Source organism: Aythya ferina, assembly GCF_964211825.1.
Source record: "Aythya ferina genome assembly, chromosome: 17".
Lineage (NCBI taxonomy): Eukaryota > Metazoa > Chordata > Aves > Anseriformes > Anatidae > Aythya > Aythya ferina.
In genome coordinates, this window is record NC_140316.1 from 14,768,798 (window position 1) to 14,784,488 (window position 15,691).

Consider the following 15,691-nt stretch of genomic DNA (forward strand, 5'->3'; position numbering starts at 1 on the left):
CCTAGAGAGGCCCAAGACCGAAGGGCAGTGCAATAGCACTTCTGAGTTTAAGCAGGGATTTAGCAAATGACAACAAGAATTGGTGCTTGCTCCTGCTGCCCCTCTCAACCTCTTCATCAAAGTCTATGTCCTGTCTTGTGATTTGGATGTTTTCATCTTTCCCTGAAGCTTGGATAAGATCCTGTGTTTGAGATGGGGGCTTTTCCTTTCCAGTGATCTGCTCTTCCTGGGACAATGGTTGTTTTCAATCACGTTTTTAATTAGTTTTGTGACAGTCTGTTGCAGCGCCTTGTCTCAAGTCTTTCTGGATTGGGTGTTTGTTCTCTGCCTCAGTCAGCACTCAGTGATTTGAGATTAGCTTGCTGAAGGCACTGCAGTTAATTAGCAGATGATTTTTATGCTCTCTCATCAATGCTCTGTTACCTTTCCTTTCTCCAGCACTCATCAGTGCTGGTGCTGTGATCAGCTGGTGTTGGGTCCTACCTGGTTGCCAGCATCTCCTTGGAAAGAGTGCGGGGTGCTGCGTTTGCTGATCAACACTCTCCTCTGTCCATCTCCCGTGGCCCACCTGGCTGGGGGGCAGCGGCTGATGCTCCTCTCTGCCCTCTTACAGTGCCCCAGGACCTGATGGACGCGCAGGGTGCTGGCCTGCCTCCCATGTGGCAACCCAACACCCGCAAGTCCTCCTGCTCCTCCTGCTCTCAGAGCGGCTCCTCTGACGGCGGGCCGTCCAACGGCTGCAGCCACGAAAGGTACGACAGCTCCACTGCTCCCAAGCTGAGCAGAGGTCCTCCGGTGCATCTGTAAAAGCAAAGCTTGCACAGTTAGATCAAAGCCGAGACACTTGAGGGCATGGGAGCATTTCTGTGCTCACATTTAGTGTGTTTCTCTTGGCAGAGCTCCACTGAAGCTCCTGTGTGACAATATGAAGTACCAGATCCTCTCCCGGGCTTTCTATGGCTGTGAGTACTTGTCACATCCACGATGCCTTGAGATGTGTGATGGGCAAGGGATAAGGTCCTGGGCTCAGAGCTAGGAGTGGTGCAGAAACAACAGGACAGTGGCTAGGGGGACTGGATCCATTTGTTGCATGCAGGGCCCCAGGAACACTTGCTCAGGACTGGCAGCAGCCAGATGAACTCTGCTCTGAGTTTCAGACTTCAGCCCAGCAAGCAGCAGTGTTGGTGGGTACAGGACAGTGAGATGCCAGCTGGTCCTGCTATGCTCCCTGCTTTGCTGCTTAGGCTGGATGTGGCTTGAGAGAATCTCCTCCAGGGACCAGACTGATCAGAGCTGTCCCCAGCACTCTGCCCTTGTGACTCCCTGAGTTCCCCAGATGAGCATTTGCTTCTGTCTGACGCAGGGCTGGCCTATTGCAGGCACCTCTCCACGGTGCGAACCCACCTCTCGGCCCTGGTTAACCACAACATCGTGTCTCCTGACGTGCCCTGCAACGCTAGCTCGGGACTGACTGTGGACATATGGCAGAAGTACCTGGAGGACAGCACGGTAGGAACAGCACTGTTTGGACACTCTTCTGGGGCACAGGGGCACGGCAGTGACCTTGGGTAACTTTGGTGGGACGCTTTCTGGCCGTAGAGAGCCAACATTTCCCCAAATGTCCATCTGCAGGGGGCTCTGGCTGAACTTAACTCCAGGTGGAGGTCTGAGAGAGCATCTGTAGAGAATGAGCCTGTGGGTGGTGGGGCTCTGGCAGCACTCCGGGTACTGGAAGGTGCTGTGGCCAGGCTGGGCTGGCACTGCCAGCCGATGGGCTGCAGTCCTGGCTGTTTGTGCATGCTGACTTGGATCCTTCCCACAGAGCTATGAGGACCAGGAGCTGCTGCGGCTGATCTACTATGGTGGGATCCAGCACGAGATCAGGAAGGCTGTCTGGCCCTTCCTCTTGGGCCACTATCAGTTTGGGATGACAGAAGCAGAAAGGAAAGAGGTCGGTATGAGCATGGCATTGGTGTACCCTGGACGTTTCCCAGCTCACAGTGTGCTGGAGTCCACTGGCCGTTTTGTCCCCTTTGTACTGTAGCTGTACTTAGGAAGTGGGAGAAGGGCCAGATAAGCAGGAATTGATAGGACCAAGCTCGATGTTACCCTGTGCAGCTGCTGGCTGCTTACGTCAGAGAGTGCCCTGAGTGCCTCTGGAAGGCAGGAAGGAGGCAGACAATCATTTTTCCATCCTAATTTTTGTGCGGTTTCCTGGGTCAGGCTGTGATTGGCACAGTGCAGGAGATGAGGTGATTTCATGTCCCGTTGAGCCATAGCTAATGCAAGCGTGCACTTGGCTCCCCTGTGCAGGGGGGTGGAGGAGGCACGGTTTTCTGGGCCCTTTGGGAAAGCTGCTCAAAGACCTTGTTTGTGTCTCACCGCCGCAGGCCGACGACCAGATCCGCACGTGCTACGAGCACACCATGGCGGAGTGGCTGGGCTGCGAGGCCATCGTCCGCCAGAGGGAGAAGGAGTCGCACGCGGCAGCCCTGGCCAAGTGCTCCTCTGGGGCCAGCCTGGACTCCCACATTCAGAGGATGATGCACAGAGATTCCACCATCAGCAACGAGGTGAGGGTGCGGGGGGCTCAGGAGGACTGTCCCCACGCAGGGATGTGGGCTCCGTGTCAGCCTGTGCTGCAGGGAAGAACGGGGTGAAACGGGGACAACTCTTGCTTGTCCTCCTTCCCTGACCTCTGCCTGCCTCCGTGCCTTGCTACTCGTAGTCTGTGCAGGTGGGATTGGAGCTTTTTTATCTGTTCTCTTTCATCTGCTCTTCCAGAGTGTTTAGAAGTTGGAGAGGGCACCTCCTGCAGTGTGACCTCAGTTTCCATGCTGCGTTGGGCTGCACTGACTCAGAGGGTTTGACTGAAGCCTGAGAGGTCTCTTAGAGGTGTGAGGAGTTGGTTTCGTTTAGGTTCTCCCATTTCTGTGCCCACAGCTCTGTGCTTGGGAGCCATCACCCAGCGTGGGGTACTGGGCACGTGGTTCCTAGCAGGAAGACCATGTTTTTGGTGCCATGGGGCTGTGAAACGAGCCCATGGGCTTCTTACCTGCTCTTTGCCATCAACACAGCGGGGAGGGTGAGCCAGAGCCGGGCTGCGCAGGAGTGGAGGTGACACAGACGAGGAGAAGCGGGCTGCTCGGTCGTAGCTGTGTGAATCATTCCCATCCCTGCAGCATCTCTGTTGTTTTGTTATTCCTGTTTTGTATTCACTGCCTGGTCGGGGAACATGCGCCGGCAGAGTTAATACATGCAAAGTTTCACCCTTTTCCCATCTTAACCTGAAATTTCCTGTTATAAAATGCTCCCATGGTGATGGAGGAAAACTGTCGCCCTTCCTCTCTCCAGCGGAGCCCTGCCCAGCAAACACCCACAATGCTAGGGTGGGGACAGCTCCTGCTGCCGCTCTGAAAGTGCTGTGTTTTCTTAAAACCCTATTGTTTCTGCGTGATGTCATTGCAGTGCTCCCTGCATCCAGCTTTGCGTGCAGCGGGAGCAGCTGCAGGCTCTTGTGCCGTGATAAGCCCTGCGCAGGGGCGGCTCAGATGGCAGGGAGGACTCGCTCTTATATGACGACTCGCTGCTCAGAGGGAACCCACGAGGCACGGCACCAAACTGGCTGCTGCAAAGCCCCTTCTGTGCCTCGGCTGTATGGTGCTGCTGGCTTTTAGAGGGGCTGCCTTGACACAGCCTGGCTTAAAGCATCAATGTTCGTCCTTTAAGAAAAGGAAAAAAACATTAATATGCTTAGAGGGATTGTTTTATAGCCTGTGACTTCATCGTTTATGTAAACTAAGATGGGGTGAGTCACTTTGCTGCCAAATTAGGACTGAAATTAGTAGAAATTTGCACTCTGGGGAGACAGCGTGACCTCTCTGAAGGCTACAAGAAAGCAGCTCATTGCATACCCAAACAAACAGTGTTTGAACAACTGAATTGGCCCGGGACTTTGTTTTTTTTTTTTTATCATCTCCAGTGGTAAATGTCAGCGGCAGGCTGAGGGAGGGTGCTGCTCTGAGTGACAAACCAGCACAGCAGAGCTGATGTGACGTGACTGGGTTTCGTGGGTCAAATAGGAGAATTTATTGGATGCATTTTCCGCTTCATATACAGATGTGCCCACCTCTGAGCGTGCCCCCGCTGCAAACACCGTGCTCTTTGCCTTTTCAGTGGCCTTTTCTCTCTCTTGCAGTCCTCACAGAGCTGCAGCTCCGGCCGACAGAATCACGCCCGGCTGCAGAGCGACTCCAGCTCCAGCACGCAGGTGAGCGGCGGTGCTTTGTCCCCTCCTGCCCGTTCACACTGGCTGCTCTACTGCACGAGGCTCTCTCCCCTGCCTTGGGCTGCTTGCTAGCCAGAATGGCTTCTGTCAAACAGAGCTGTAGTTGGAGGAAGTACATGACTCACAAACCTGCCTCTGGAGTCACCAAGGTCAGGGCTGGGCACTGTGTGGTGATGTTTAATATTCACCTGCCCGCTCTGCCCGGGCTCAAAGGACCAACCCACACGTGGCCTTCACACATGAGGGCCTTTGGCTGCTCCATATGGTAGTAACCATGTGCTTAATCAACCAATTTAAATGGCATCCTGCCCAATGTATTGTGCTGAGTAAAGCGTAGTCCTTTGGAGCATGGACTGGGGGCTCTGGGATGTGCAAAGGCCTCAGCACTGCCCTGCCAGATGAAAGCAGGGGAGCCTGAAGGCTGGGGGCAGCAGAGCTGTCCCATCGCTGTGCCCAGAAATCCTTCCAGAGGCTGGTTAAAATGAGAGCTCGGTGCTCAGCTGAAGCTGACCGTGACTTTAGTGAAGACGTGGAGCCCCAGCCAGGCACAGCATCAGCCAGTGACCATGCCTTCGGGTCCTCTGAGCCTTTCTGCACTGGTTGCTTACACGAGCCCTGCACAGACCGTGAATGTGGGCTGCTGTGGTCTGCACCACACCTTGCTTGTGAAGCAAGGTGCCTCGCTCTGGGACTTGTGGGCTCTTGGGTGCTTTCTGGCTTCCCACGATGGGGCTGGAGCACTAAAGAGCAGTAAGAGCAGCTCGCTGTGTACTTGGCAGCATTGTCAATGCATTTGGAGCAAGCATCTAGGGAAATGACCTCTTTAGAGCAGATCTTCCTCCCTCCCTGCCATTGGGAACGTGGGTATTACATCCCCAAGAGCTGTCAGGTGCATAGGGCTTGCTCGCTCTGACGGGGCTCTGCTTGCCCTGCGCAGGTGTTTGAGTCGGTGGACGAGGTGGAACAGACCGAAGCAGATGCTCAGCTGGAAGATGGAAAACAAAGCAAGATCCCCAACGGGAACGTTCCCAACGGCACGTGTTCGCCTGATTCTGGCCATCCCTCTTCCCAGAACTTCTCCATTGCGTCGGGATTCTCGGAGCGCAGCTTCAGCAACGAGGACAGCGCCCTGGAAACCAACAAGTCCTCAGCCAGCTCGCAGGGGAAGGCTGGCGGGTCCGACACCACGGCCCCGCAGGACCTGGATGGGGCTGCGCAGGAGGAAAAGCTGCAGGGTCAGGACAGCCTGGAAGGTGAATTTCCCAGCGGTGGAAGCCTGGACTTCGTTCCTGTGGGGGAGAGCTCAGCAGGGGTCCTGCGTGGGCGTGATGCCGTGGCCCTGACTGTGGTAGAGAGCTGGGCAGACAGTGAGGCCGAAAAGCAAAGCTTGGTGGAGAGTGAGGACAACCTCTCTGAGGAGCCAGAGATGGAAAGCTTGTACCCGCAGCTGGATTCCCTGGCTGTGGCCGATCTGGCCAACAGCGAAGCATCTCCTGTCTCCTCGACGGGTGTCACCTACTCTGTAAGTCTTTGTTTCTTCCCTGAGTGGGTTTTTTGGGAGTCTCTCACCACTTCCCTGTGTTTGCCCTGTGCTAATCCTGCATCTATGTCAACCCAAACTCTGCCCTGTTGCTCCTTTGCCCTTGCAATTTTTTTTTTATTATTTTTTATTTGAAAACAAATCAACTTTGCTTTCATTTTGGGCAGCCGGAGCTACTGGACATGTACACGGTGAACCTGCACCGCATTGAGAAGGACGTGCAGCGGTGCGACCGCAACTACTGGTACTTCACCCCCGCCAACCTGGAGAAGCTGCGCAACATCATGTGCAGGTGGGAGCCGCGGGGCCCTCCTGCAGGGTGCTGGGGCAGGCTTCTGGCAGGGCTCCCCTGAATTTGTCATCAGACCGGAGCCTCAAAGCTTGTTCTGGCTGCTGGGTTTGGCTCCTTGGCTTCCTCCTCCAAATCTCTTTGCACAGAAGCAGGGTCTGGCTGAGGAGGAGCCCAGCAGCCCTGCCCCGTGCTGCTTTACCCTGTGCCTGCTGCGTGGCAGGGCTGGGCCGAGGCAGAGGGCTCCCTGGGGCTGCCCGGGTGTGAGCACAGTGTAGCCCAGCTGCTCTTGGAACGTGCCTGGAAAAGTGTTTAACGAGGTCTGGTACTCATGAGCAATACTGAAACAACCTAGTGGTTAGTGCCTGCACAGGAGCCCGGGGACAGGAGTACCTGGGTGCCTTTCTGAGTCTCCTTGCTTGCCCTGTGACTAAGAGGTTGCTGTGTGACATTCACCGACCCCGAGCAGCTCCAGCTCAGCAGCTGTGGCTGCTGCAGGGGCAGGGGAGGCTAAAACACCATTACTCATCTTGCAAATATGAGGAGAAGCTGCTATCTCGTTAGAGCTGTCACTTTATCTGGCAGCCGCAGTTGGAGATCTCTGCTGAGACGAGACCTACGATGCAGCAGAATTTGGAAAACTAGTGGGCAGGATGGAAAGGATCGCTTCCTTGTGCCAGCAGCGGGTTGGAGCCCTTTCTGAACACTTTTGACTTGCTACCAAATATGGGAAGATCTGTGCAGGGCCGATCGCTTCCTGGGACGCTGGGTGCAGGGAGGCGAAGCAGGCAGCGCCGTGCCGGGGATGAATCAAGGGGAAGGGTGAGAATGAGAGAGGCAAAGGAACAAACTCCATCGGTCCCTGCCCTTTGCCCAACCTCCTGCACCTTGCTGTGCTCTCTGATTTCCCTTTTCCCTGCTCAGATCTCCAGGCAGCAGACCTTGCACGGCGTTAATCTCGGGCTGTGCCGTGCGTGGCTCACCTGGAAGTCAGCGCTGGGACTTAATCATTTACAGGCCAGCTGTGGAGCAACGGGGCACGGGCGTGATGGAATAAAGAGGTCTGAAGTGCCCCGATGGCCCCGGCTGTGCGCTGAGGGCAGCTTGTAGGGCACGCCAGCATCACAGGGGTGAAGGCAGGGCACGTGCCAGGGGGCTGTGGCGCTGAGACACGGGGCAGGGGCTTAGTCCTGGCCATGGGGAGGGGGCTCACGGCTTTCCTGCCCTCCTTCACAGCTACATCTGGCAGCACATTGAGATTGGCTACGTGCAGGGGATGTGTGACCTGCTGGCCCCTCTCCTGGTCATCCTGGATGATGGTGAGTGGGTGGCTCTGCCCTGCTCTCCAGTGCTGTAGTAGTAGGGGGGATCTGCGGGGTCCCACACCCAAGGGGGGGAGCCTTGGGGTGCTTCCAAGGCCCGTCCCTGCCGTGCACCCCTGGTGCAGTGGGGAGGGCTGCTGTGTGTGTGTGTTGCTGGCGTGGTCACACGTTGGGTGCAGATGCTGCGGTGCCCGTGCAGCAGAGCACCAACTCTCTGTGTTCCCCGTGCAGAGGCTCTGGCTTTCAGCTGTTTCACGGAGCTGATGAAAAGGATGAATCAGAATTTCCCCCACGGGGGAGCCATGGACACCCACTTCGCTAACATGAGGTCCCTGATCCAGGTAGGGTGCCAGTGCAGGGGCAGCAGCCTCTCAGGGCAGTGAGGGGGAGCTGTTCTTGGGATGGGGGTCTCTGTGGGGTGGGCTGAGAGGAGCTTTCTGTGGCAGAGGGGCCGTAAAGAGAGCTTGGGAGTAACGTGTGGCAGGGCTGCAAGGGAGGGTGAAGCTGGGTGAATGATGGTGCAGGAGGTGAGCAGAGGGAAGGAAGCAAACAGAGGAGTGGTTGGTGCCTCGGGTGTGCACTGATGAGTTTCTTTTTGCTTTTCTTGGCAGATTCTGGACTCTGAGCTCTTCGAGCTGATGCACCAGAATGGTGATTACACTCATTTCTACTTCTGCTACCGATGGTTTCTCCTCGACTTCAAGAGAGGTGTGTGCAGGGAGGGAGGAAGATGAGACCAACGAAGGGGGGTGAAGTCAGGGTCTGCCACGCTTCCATGCTTCTCAGTATGCTCTGCAACTTCAGTTGTTTAACTTCATTTTTTTTTTGCTATGTGCTCCTGTTTTGCTTTTCCTTGGTAGGTTTGTGGCTGACTTTTCTGTCTAGTTCCAGAACCTGTTGCTCCAGAGCTGCTGGTGAGCTTCCAGCAGCTTTATGTCCTGAAGTCTGTACCACCTGCTGCAGGCCAGAATATTTGTCTCTGTAGATGGCTGACTTATTCCTTGGAACAGGTTCCTGTGGGAAGAAACCACCAGCGTGTCTTCCCCAGCGCTGCCGTGGATGCTGTGAGTCAGGGTGGTTGTAAGCAGAGGCTGGCGCAGTGACTGCTGCTTTTCTTTCCTCCCTTAACAGAGCTGGTGTACGATGATGTGTTCGCCGTCTGGGAGACCATCTGGGCAGCTGCACACGTTTCCTCCACACACTACGTGCTCTTCATAGCCCTGGCTTTGGTGGAAATGTACCGGGACATAATCTTGGAGAACAACATGGATTTTACAGACATCATCAAATTTTTCAATGGTACGGCTTGTGTTCTGTTGGGCTGAATGTGTGGCACTGCACAGGTGCAGGCGGTGCGTCTGGCTGTAGGCAGTCACGTCTCGAACACGCTGGTAAATGTTGAACAGAGCAGCATGGTTGTGCTACGCTGGGGCTTGGAACGTGATGTTAAAGAGATCTCCTGCCTCTGAAGGGTTCAGACGATGCCTGGGGGACCGTCCTTGGTCACAGCCTGCCTTATCTGTGCTTGAGGGGAGCTGTGAGTGTAGGTGGTGCTTCCTGCAGGTTGTAATCGTGCTGAGATAAGCTCCTTAATGATGGCCCTTCAGCGTCAGGTGTCTGCAAGGGCTGGTGCTTAGGGACTCGGATGTGAGTTCACAGCTCCAGCTGCTGCCTGAAGCTTGGCTGTGAAGCAGAGAGCGGTGAGGCCTGGGGGGGGCTCCTCGAGATGCTGGGCTGCTCAGGTATCGCCTCTCTGTGGGCTCCTTCTGTCTGTGTTCCAGAAATGGCCGAGCGGCACAACACCAAGCAGATCCTGAAGCTGGCTCGGGACCTGGTGTACAAAGTCCAGACTTTGATCGAGAACAAGTGAAGGACGTGGAGAAGACGAGGCATCCAGACAAAGAGCCAGGACTCCTCTTCAATGCTTCCTCTCCCTCTCCTTTTTCGTGCCGTGCCGCGCCTGTGGAAGGAAGGTGGTTGGACACAGGCTGCTGTGTAAGCCGCAGGTAGCCCCAGCTCTCCCAGTGCTGTGTGCAGTGGTAGGTCTGGGGGCCCTGGCTCAGATCTTCGCAGCATTCTCCAGTGACTTAACCAAAGATCTGTACAATCACGTTTTATTGCTAAAGACTTCTTTGGAAGCAGGACCGGGCAGTTGCTTCCTTGCCTTGCTGCAGCGGAGGTGCGGCACGTGGGTAACCACCACGGCTGCAGAGGCAGCTGCCAGCAGCATCCCAGGTCGGAGCTGGGGGGCTGGGAGAGCTGGGCTGCCAGCCCCCTGGGGGGCTCACTTTGTTGGGAGGAAATCGAGCTGCTTCCTTCGGCAGCCCTTACCGTGGCAGGGGGAAGCTGGGCAGCCCTGCAGGCCCAGGCAGGGCAGGGATGCTGCCAGTACTTGGTTTCTTACATGTGTTATGAGGCTCTGCCAGTAACAGAGGGACTTTGATCACAGAAACTACTCTTCTTTTGGTCTTGTCCCTCGATGCATAGCATTTCCTTCAGTGTTTTTAGGGCTCCGTTCTCTCCTTGGGATTTTTACATTGTTTGTTACTACAGTATCTGAGCACACAAGAGTTTTGTTTGGGAATGGATTTTCGGAAGAGCTCCAAGGTCAGCATTGGGTTTCTCTTTCAAAATCCAGCCTCTGTAACACACTCTGAACACTGAAAAATCTGGTCCTAGCCTCATCTGGGAGCTCTAGTCTTGAGGTTTTTGTACCTGCCTTACTCTAGCTGCTTGTGTTAGCAGTCTGGTCTCCTGATCGTTCTTCTGCAACCCATGTTAGGGGAGAGCACCTTGGAAGGCAAGTCAGAGCTCCTGACTTAAGTGACTGTCCTGACTTTTCCCTCTGAAGGTGCCTGTCTCTTCCTCTGGTAATCAAAAGACCAGCTGCTTACATCCAAACAGTGCAAACAATCCCTTGGTGCCTGCAGGTTTTCTGTGTGCTTACGGGGCTGGTTGCAAAGCCCTCTAAGTTCACTGAAAGTCTCCTGTTAGGTCCTGGTGGGCTGCTTTTACCTGCGAAGGACCAAATAGGCCAAGGTCCCTGAGTGGTCTTTGCTTTTGGAAGATGCACTTCTGTGGCCACCTTTCCTGCAGCGGCTCTCCAGCATTGCACCCCTGGAGCACGCTGCATGAAGTGCCTCTCCAGCACTACCAGCGTGAGAGCTGAGCTGCTGTGCCGTGCTGTGGCTGTGTTACGGAGGGTTTGGATTCATTTTTCAACTCAGGTAATTAAAAAAAAAAAAAAAGGAAAAGGAGAAGTGTGGGTTAGTGGCAGGCCCAGTTCAGCCAGAGGGAGATTCGCCATGGCCACAGAAAGCTGCCCTGAAGGTGTGCTTTCAGCAGCAGGGAAGATGCTGGTCTGTGGCTCTCTGTAAGGGTACTTTCTCTCAAGTTTTGCTGCAAAAATCTGTGTTCCCCCTCCATGCAACGTGTGATGTGTGCGTGCTGTCCTCCTCCCCTCTGCAGGATAAGGGCCTGCTCTCCTCTCGCCGATGGAGCACTGCTCGCCAGCAGGGCAGAGGGGCCCTGCCCTTCCCTTCCCTTCCCTTCCATGGGACGCCTGTCCATGCTGCTGTACTCTGTATTTACTTGTGGTGTGTTAGATGTTGCTTGAACAGAAAAGATACAAAGCTGCAGAAGAGAAAACTTGCTTCAGAAGTCCTGCAGTCTGCGGTGAAGCAGTGTGAGTAAGTCAGCTACTCCTCCTGCAGCGCTGGGACGCGGGGCTCCCAGCTATAAACGTAGGGAACGGTGCATCCCAACATCTGCAGGGAGCGGGGCTGCAGCAGGGGGTGAGTGATGGGGAGCCTTTCATTTCTTACAAAGCCAACAGGCGGAAGGTGTTACCAGCAGTCTAGGTAGGAAATTATTTGAAGAAATTTTCTACATGAAACCTCCAAAGAGTGCTTGGTCTGCAGTCTGCGGTAGCACAGGAAACAAAAGCATTTGAGCTTTGAATCTGCACGTTTCCGTGTGATTCTCTCCTTTTTCCATAAAGTGGGCAGCTCGTGCCCTCCCTGCCAGCCTGTTCCTCCTCTGTGTAGGTCTTGGGGCAGGCAAACATCTGCCTGCGTAACCTCTTCCAAAGGGGAAGGGAAAGTGCTCTGCCCTTCCCTCTCAGAGGGACGAGCACCAATGGGTTAGCTAAAACACAGTCCTAACAAGCAACATCGCTGACACTTTTATCTTTTAAGCTTCTGTTTTTCTTTTCTTGGTTTTTAAACAAAAACAGCCAAGAAAATCTGCACAATATTTGCTGTCTGTATTAACTGAGAGTGTCTTTGGGCCGCTCAATAGCAGTGTTTTTTGAATAACTTCTTGGGGGGAAAAAAGTATTTATTTATTGATTGTACATTACCGTGTGTCCCTGTATACTGGAGTACGTGAGTGTGCGTTGTTATGCAAATGGAGATATCTCTTTTCAATGTTGCAAACATATCTTGTAAATGTTTACCAGAAAATTGTGTCTATATATAGTATATATATATATACAGTATAGAGAGAAATATGTGAATTAAGCGGGTTATTTTTTGAGGGGGGGAGAAGAAATCTATTGCTTCAAGGACCGCGTGGTTTCTCTAGCACCCGTTCCATGATGTGCCAATCTGTCCCTGCCCCGTGCTGGGCCGCGTGTGCTGCACGGCAGCAGGAGGCTCGGAGCAGAACCGTCGTGACCTCAGCTCAGCTTGATTTTAGTTCTGACTTTAAAACTGTGGAAAAGAAGGAAAAAAGGAGTGGAGTGTGGAGGGGGAAGCTTTGTTCCAGCACAGCGCTGAGCGGGGTCCACGTGGGCAGAGCCGTGCCCAAGCTGTGCGGGGTTTTGTGCTGACCCTGGGTCAGTTTGGGATTATATTCTGTGCCTGGCTCTCCTGCAGCCAGGTCTGACCTTCTGGGCTCAGTTTTGAGCTTCAGGAGTCACAGCTTCTCCCCACGGCAGCTCTGCCCTTGGTGACCCCTCTGGCACGGAGGCTGTCCCGCCAGGAGCTTTGCTTTTTTGTGGAGGTGTGCACTGAAGGGTCTGAGCACCAGGAGTCTGGCACTCGAGGTCTGTTCCAAGGTTAAAAGTGACCAAGGTCTACGGAAAGGCTCTTGCTGTCCACCTGGTCACAGGACTCAGCCTCTGCCACCCTGCCCCTCTGCTCGGTGCCACGAGATGAAGATAAAGCCTCGCTCTGCCCTGCTCAGCGTGGCTGTGCAGCCAGAGGTTTCCTGCTCGTGCTGGGGGAGAAGCCTGCCCATATAGAGTAATCTTGTCCGGCTCCAGGAGAGGGAATGCTTCATCCTCGCAGCCCTGCAGCTGCGATTCACCCCTTGTGAGCTCTGCGGGACCAGGGCCCGAGCTGCTCGCTGCCTGGCTCCGCACCGCTGGCATCTCCCTGCTCCTTCAAGCCCCTGTGCTGGAGCTGCTCAGCTCTCAGATCTTCTCAGATCGTCTCGGTGTGTTTAAACGCCGTCAGGGTTTGAATCCCGGCCCTGCTTTTCCCCGAGGGAGTCACTGATGGATCCTTGCTGCATTTGAGCTTTCTGCTGGTGCAAGCTGCCAAATAACTCTCGGTACCCATCTCTTTCAGTGTTGCTAATGTAAACACCTTACAAGTTGTCTTTGTTCCTAAATGTGTGATTTTTATAGGAGTTTTTCTTACCATGTTGGTTCTCTGGATTGCTTAGGTACTGACACTTTTCATGAAGATGGAGAGGGGTTTTTGCCTGGGAACTTCCTGCTGCCACCCTGTGCTGCTCTCATCCAGCCCCTTTCTGAACATCCCTGAACACAGCCAAACACAGCTCGTGTTGTAACCAGAGCCAGCAACACGCATGCAGGTATCAGCAATGCTTCTCACTGATAAATAAAAAACATATCAAGACAGGTGACTGCTCTTGATGTGGTCGCTTGGAATCGTAGTTCTGCTCTGGGCAAGCTGTGAGCCCGTGCCTAAATCCCCCCTTGGAGACAGACACAAGCCTTGTGGCAGGCTTGTGGCCAGGAACAAATGTATGGGATGAGATTCTTCTTACTCCTTCTTCCTTATTACTTTTATTTGTTTTTTAAAATCTGGATGGGTAGTTTGCCTTTCTTCCCCCATTTCTTTTGAGTAGTTGGCTAAGTCTCTGCACTGGGAGCCGCTGTGGCACACAGTCCTCAAAACAGATACGGGACCAGTTCTAGGTTCTCATTGTGTAAGCTTGCTTTAAAAAACACCTTCCAATATTCTAAATGCCGGGGCACTGCTGGCTCCTGGTGGCCTCTGAGCCCGTTCCTCAGTGGGACCACAGTGATTGTCATTTCATCAAACACTTGTCAACTCCATTTGGGACTTTTCACTTCTGGGCACATTTTCTGCATTTTAGTATTGCGTGAGCACAAATTGGAAGTGAAAGAGCACAATTTACAGATGAAGTGACAATTTCCAGCAGTAGGGCCGTGCCGTAACTCTCACCAGAACCACTTTTCAGATTCCTTATAAGCATTTTCAGACACCCTGAAGTAGATAAAATGCCACTTACTGCTGCGTGCTGTTTCAGGCACTCAAATGATCTTCACTCAAGGTCATTATCCTCATGGCCTGCCGTGAAGTAAACACACATTGCTGATTAAGGCACCTGAGGTCTTGGTGAGCTGCACTCACCTCATTTATGCTTATGGTGGCCATGGGCCAACGCCACCATCGTTTTGGTGCCGTAGCCACGCTTTCCTACAGCTTGGAGTGCTTGGATTTCTTCTGAACTTTGAATCTTGAATTTCCTGGAGAATGTATGCGGGTGGAATAGCCATATCGTTCTTTCAATATCCTGCTAGGTTTAGTTTACCAATAAGCATATTCAACCTTAAATTCTGGCTCAGTAGTTGAACAGCTTCCTCTTAAAAACTGATCTTGCACACGGAGGCCGAGCAGGGAGTGTGATGGTGGAGCTGTGGGTGATGCTGCGTGGAGCCAGACCCCAAGCAGGCCCCGGGGGCTCTGCAGCTCCCCCTCATCAGAGCCCCCCACGCCCCTCCGCTCCCTGCACGGGGCTGGTTGTGGATGGCCACTGCAGCAGGAGGGGTCGGATGGGGGCTGCTTCCCATCAACTTCTCTGTAGGAATGGGAAAATGCTCAACAGAGAAACTCCTGGGTAAAAAGCTCCACTTATCAGGGTGGGTTTTTATTTGTTTGTTTTTCATAAATCAATGCTAAAGTTTGAACTATGCACAAGACCTCTGAAAGTCCCTGGAATTTTACGAATCGGTGTGGCTTCGCTGCTAAGGAAGGTAAAGAAATAAAAATCCTGACACTGGATACTGAGATACTAAAAATGTCATTTTTGTGAACGCATAAGCAAATCTACTTAAATTCTCAGAAATTCAGTCTCCTCTTTGAGTACAATTTCCAGGCGCCAGGGAAGGAGAAAGCTGTATTTCAGAAACAGAATTAAGTAAAAATTGTTGAAAATCCATCTCAGATGTAACCTTAGACCCACGATTGTCACTTCCCTCGTGCTAAAATGTGTTCCGGAGAGCTGGGCAGGGTGCGCGGGTGCTGTTGGGCCGTCACCTGCTGCAGCTGTGGTGGCAGCACCAGGTCAGGAACCGAGCTCTGGGGGACGAGGGTTTGCCTCTCAACAGCGGGGTGCTGAATGTATTCGATGTTCTGGTGTTAGACTTTTATGTTGCCCTACACTGAATTGCTGCTTTTCTATGTTGGATGCCATTTTGGTCTCTGGGAGTTGCTCAGCCTGAGGTGAACGAGCACTATGGCTTTTACTCTATTTGTAGAAGTGCTGCTACTGTTCTTAGATTTGAACTCCACACTGTGGTATGTTTTTTATTATTTTATTCATGCTTTTTTTTTTTTTTTTAATGTAAACCGTTCTTTATCGTTGTTCAGAAAGAAAAAAATTAAAGCTCTATTCTCTATGGTTGATGTATTTTCAGATCAATAAAACCCTGGTTGTTCTTTCTGGCTGTGCAGTCCCTGCTCAGACAGCGGCCGGGGGGTCCCTGATGGAGCCGCGCTGTCGGGATCCGAGCAGCTGCTCCCGAAGGGATGGGGCTGGCGGTGCTGCACCCAAACCATCGGGGCCTGGGGGTACCCTGCAGCTTTTACTTTTGTTTTCAGGACAGATGGGGGAATCCTGTACAGAGTTGGCCCAAAGCTGGTGAAGACCAGCTCCTCTCTGCTGCAATGGAAGGGGATTTGTCCTGTGCCACTATGTGCTCGTGGTCCAGTCCCTGGCCCAGATCTGAGCAGCCGGGGTGTGATGGGTGGCAG

At 53.4% G+C, this 15,691-nt stretch overlaps 1 protein-coding gene across 8 annotated transcripts in view; it reads left to right on the forward strand.

Annotated features, from left to right (window-relative positions):
- Window positions 1–15,376, forward strand: part of SGSM1 (small G protein signaling modulator 1) — a 37,564-nt gene extending 22,188 nt beyond the window's left edge. For all 8 annotated transcript variants that reach the window (XM_084538749.1, XM_084538755.1, XM_084538750.1 and 5 more), the window contains 13 exons: window positions 614–752; window positions 898–962; window positions 1,364–1,509; window positions 1,823–1,951; window positions 2,391–2,573; window positions 4,199–4,270; window positions 5,226–5,810; window positions 5,996–6,120; window positions 7,354–7,436; window positions 7,671–7,780; window positions 8,051–8,147; window positions 8,571–8,738; window positions 9,221–15,376. In XM_084538749.1, the coding sequence (XP_084394875.1) occupies window positions 614–752; window positions 898–962; window positions 1,364–1,509; window positions 1,823–1,951; window positions 2,391–2,573; window positions 4,199–4,270; window positions 5,226–5,810; window positions 5,996–6,120; window positions 7,354–7,436; window positions 7,671–7,780; window positions 8,051–8,147; window positions 8,571–8,738; window positions 9,221–9,309 (1,991 nt within the window). In that variant the 3' untranslated portion in view covers window positions 9,310–15,376. The remainder of the gene's footprint in view (window positions 1–613; window positions 753–897; window positions 963–1,363; window positions 1,510–1,822; window positions 1,952–2,390; window positions 2,574–4,198; window positions 4,271–5,225; window positions 5,811–5,995; window positions 6,121–7,353; window positions 7,437–7,670; window positions 7,781–8,050; window positions 8,148–8,570; window positions 8,739–9,220) is intronic.
- Window positions 15,377–15,691: the final 315 nt, after the last annotated feature.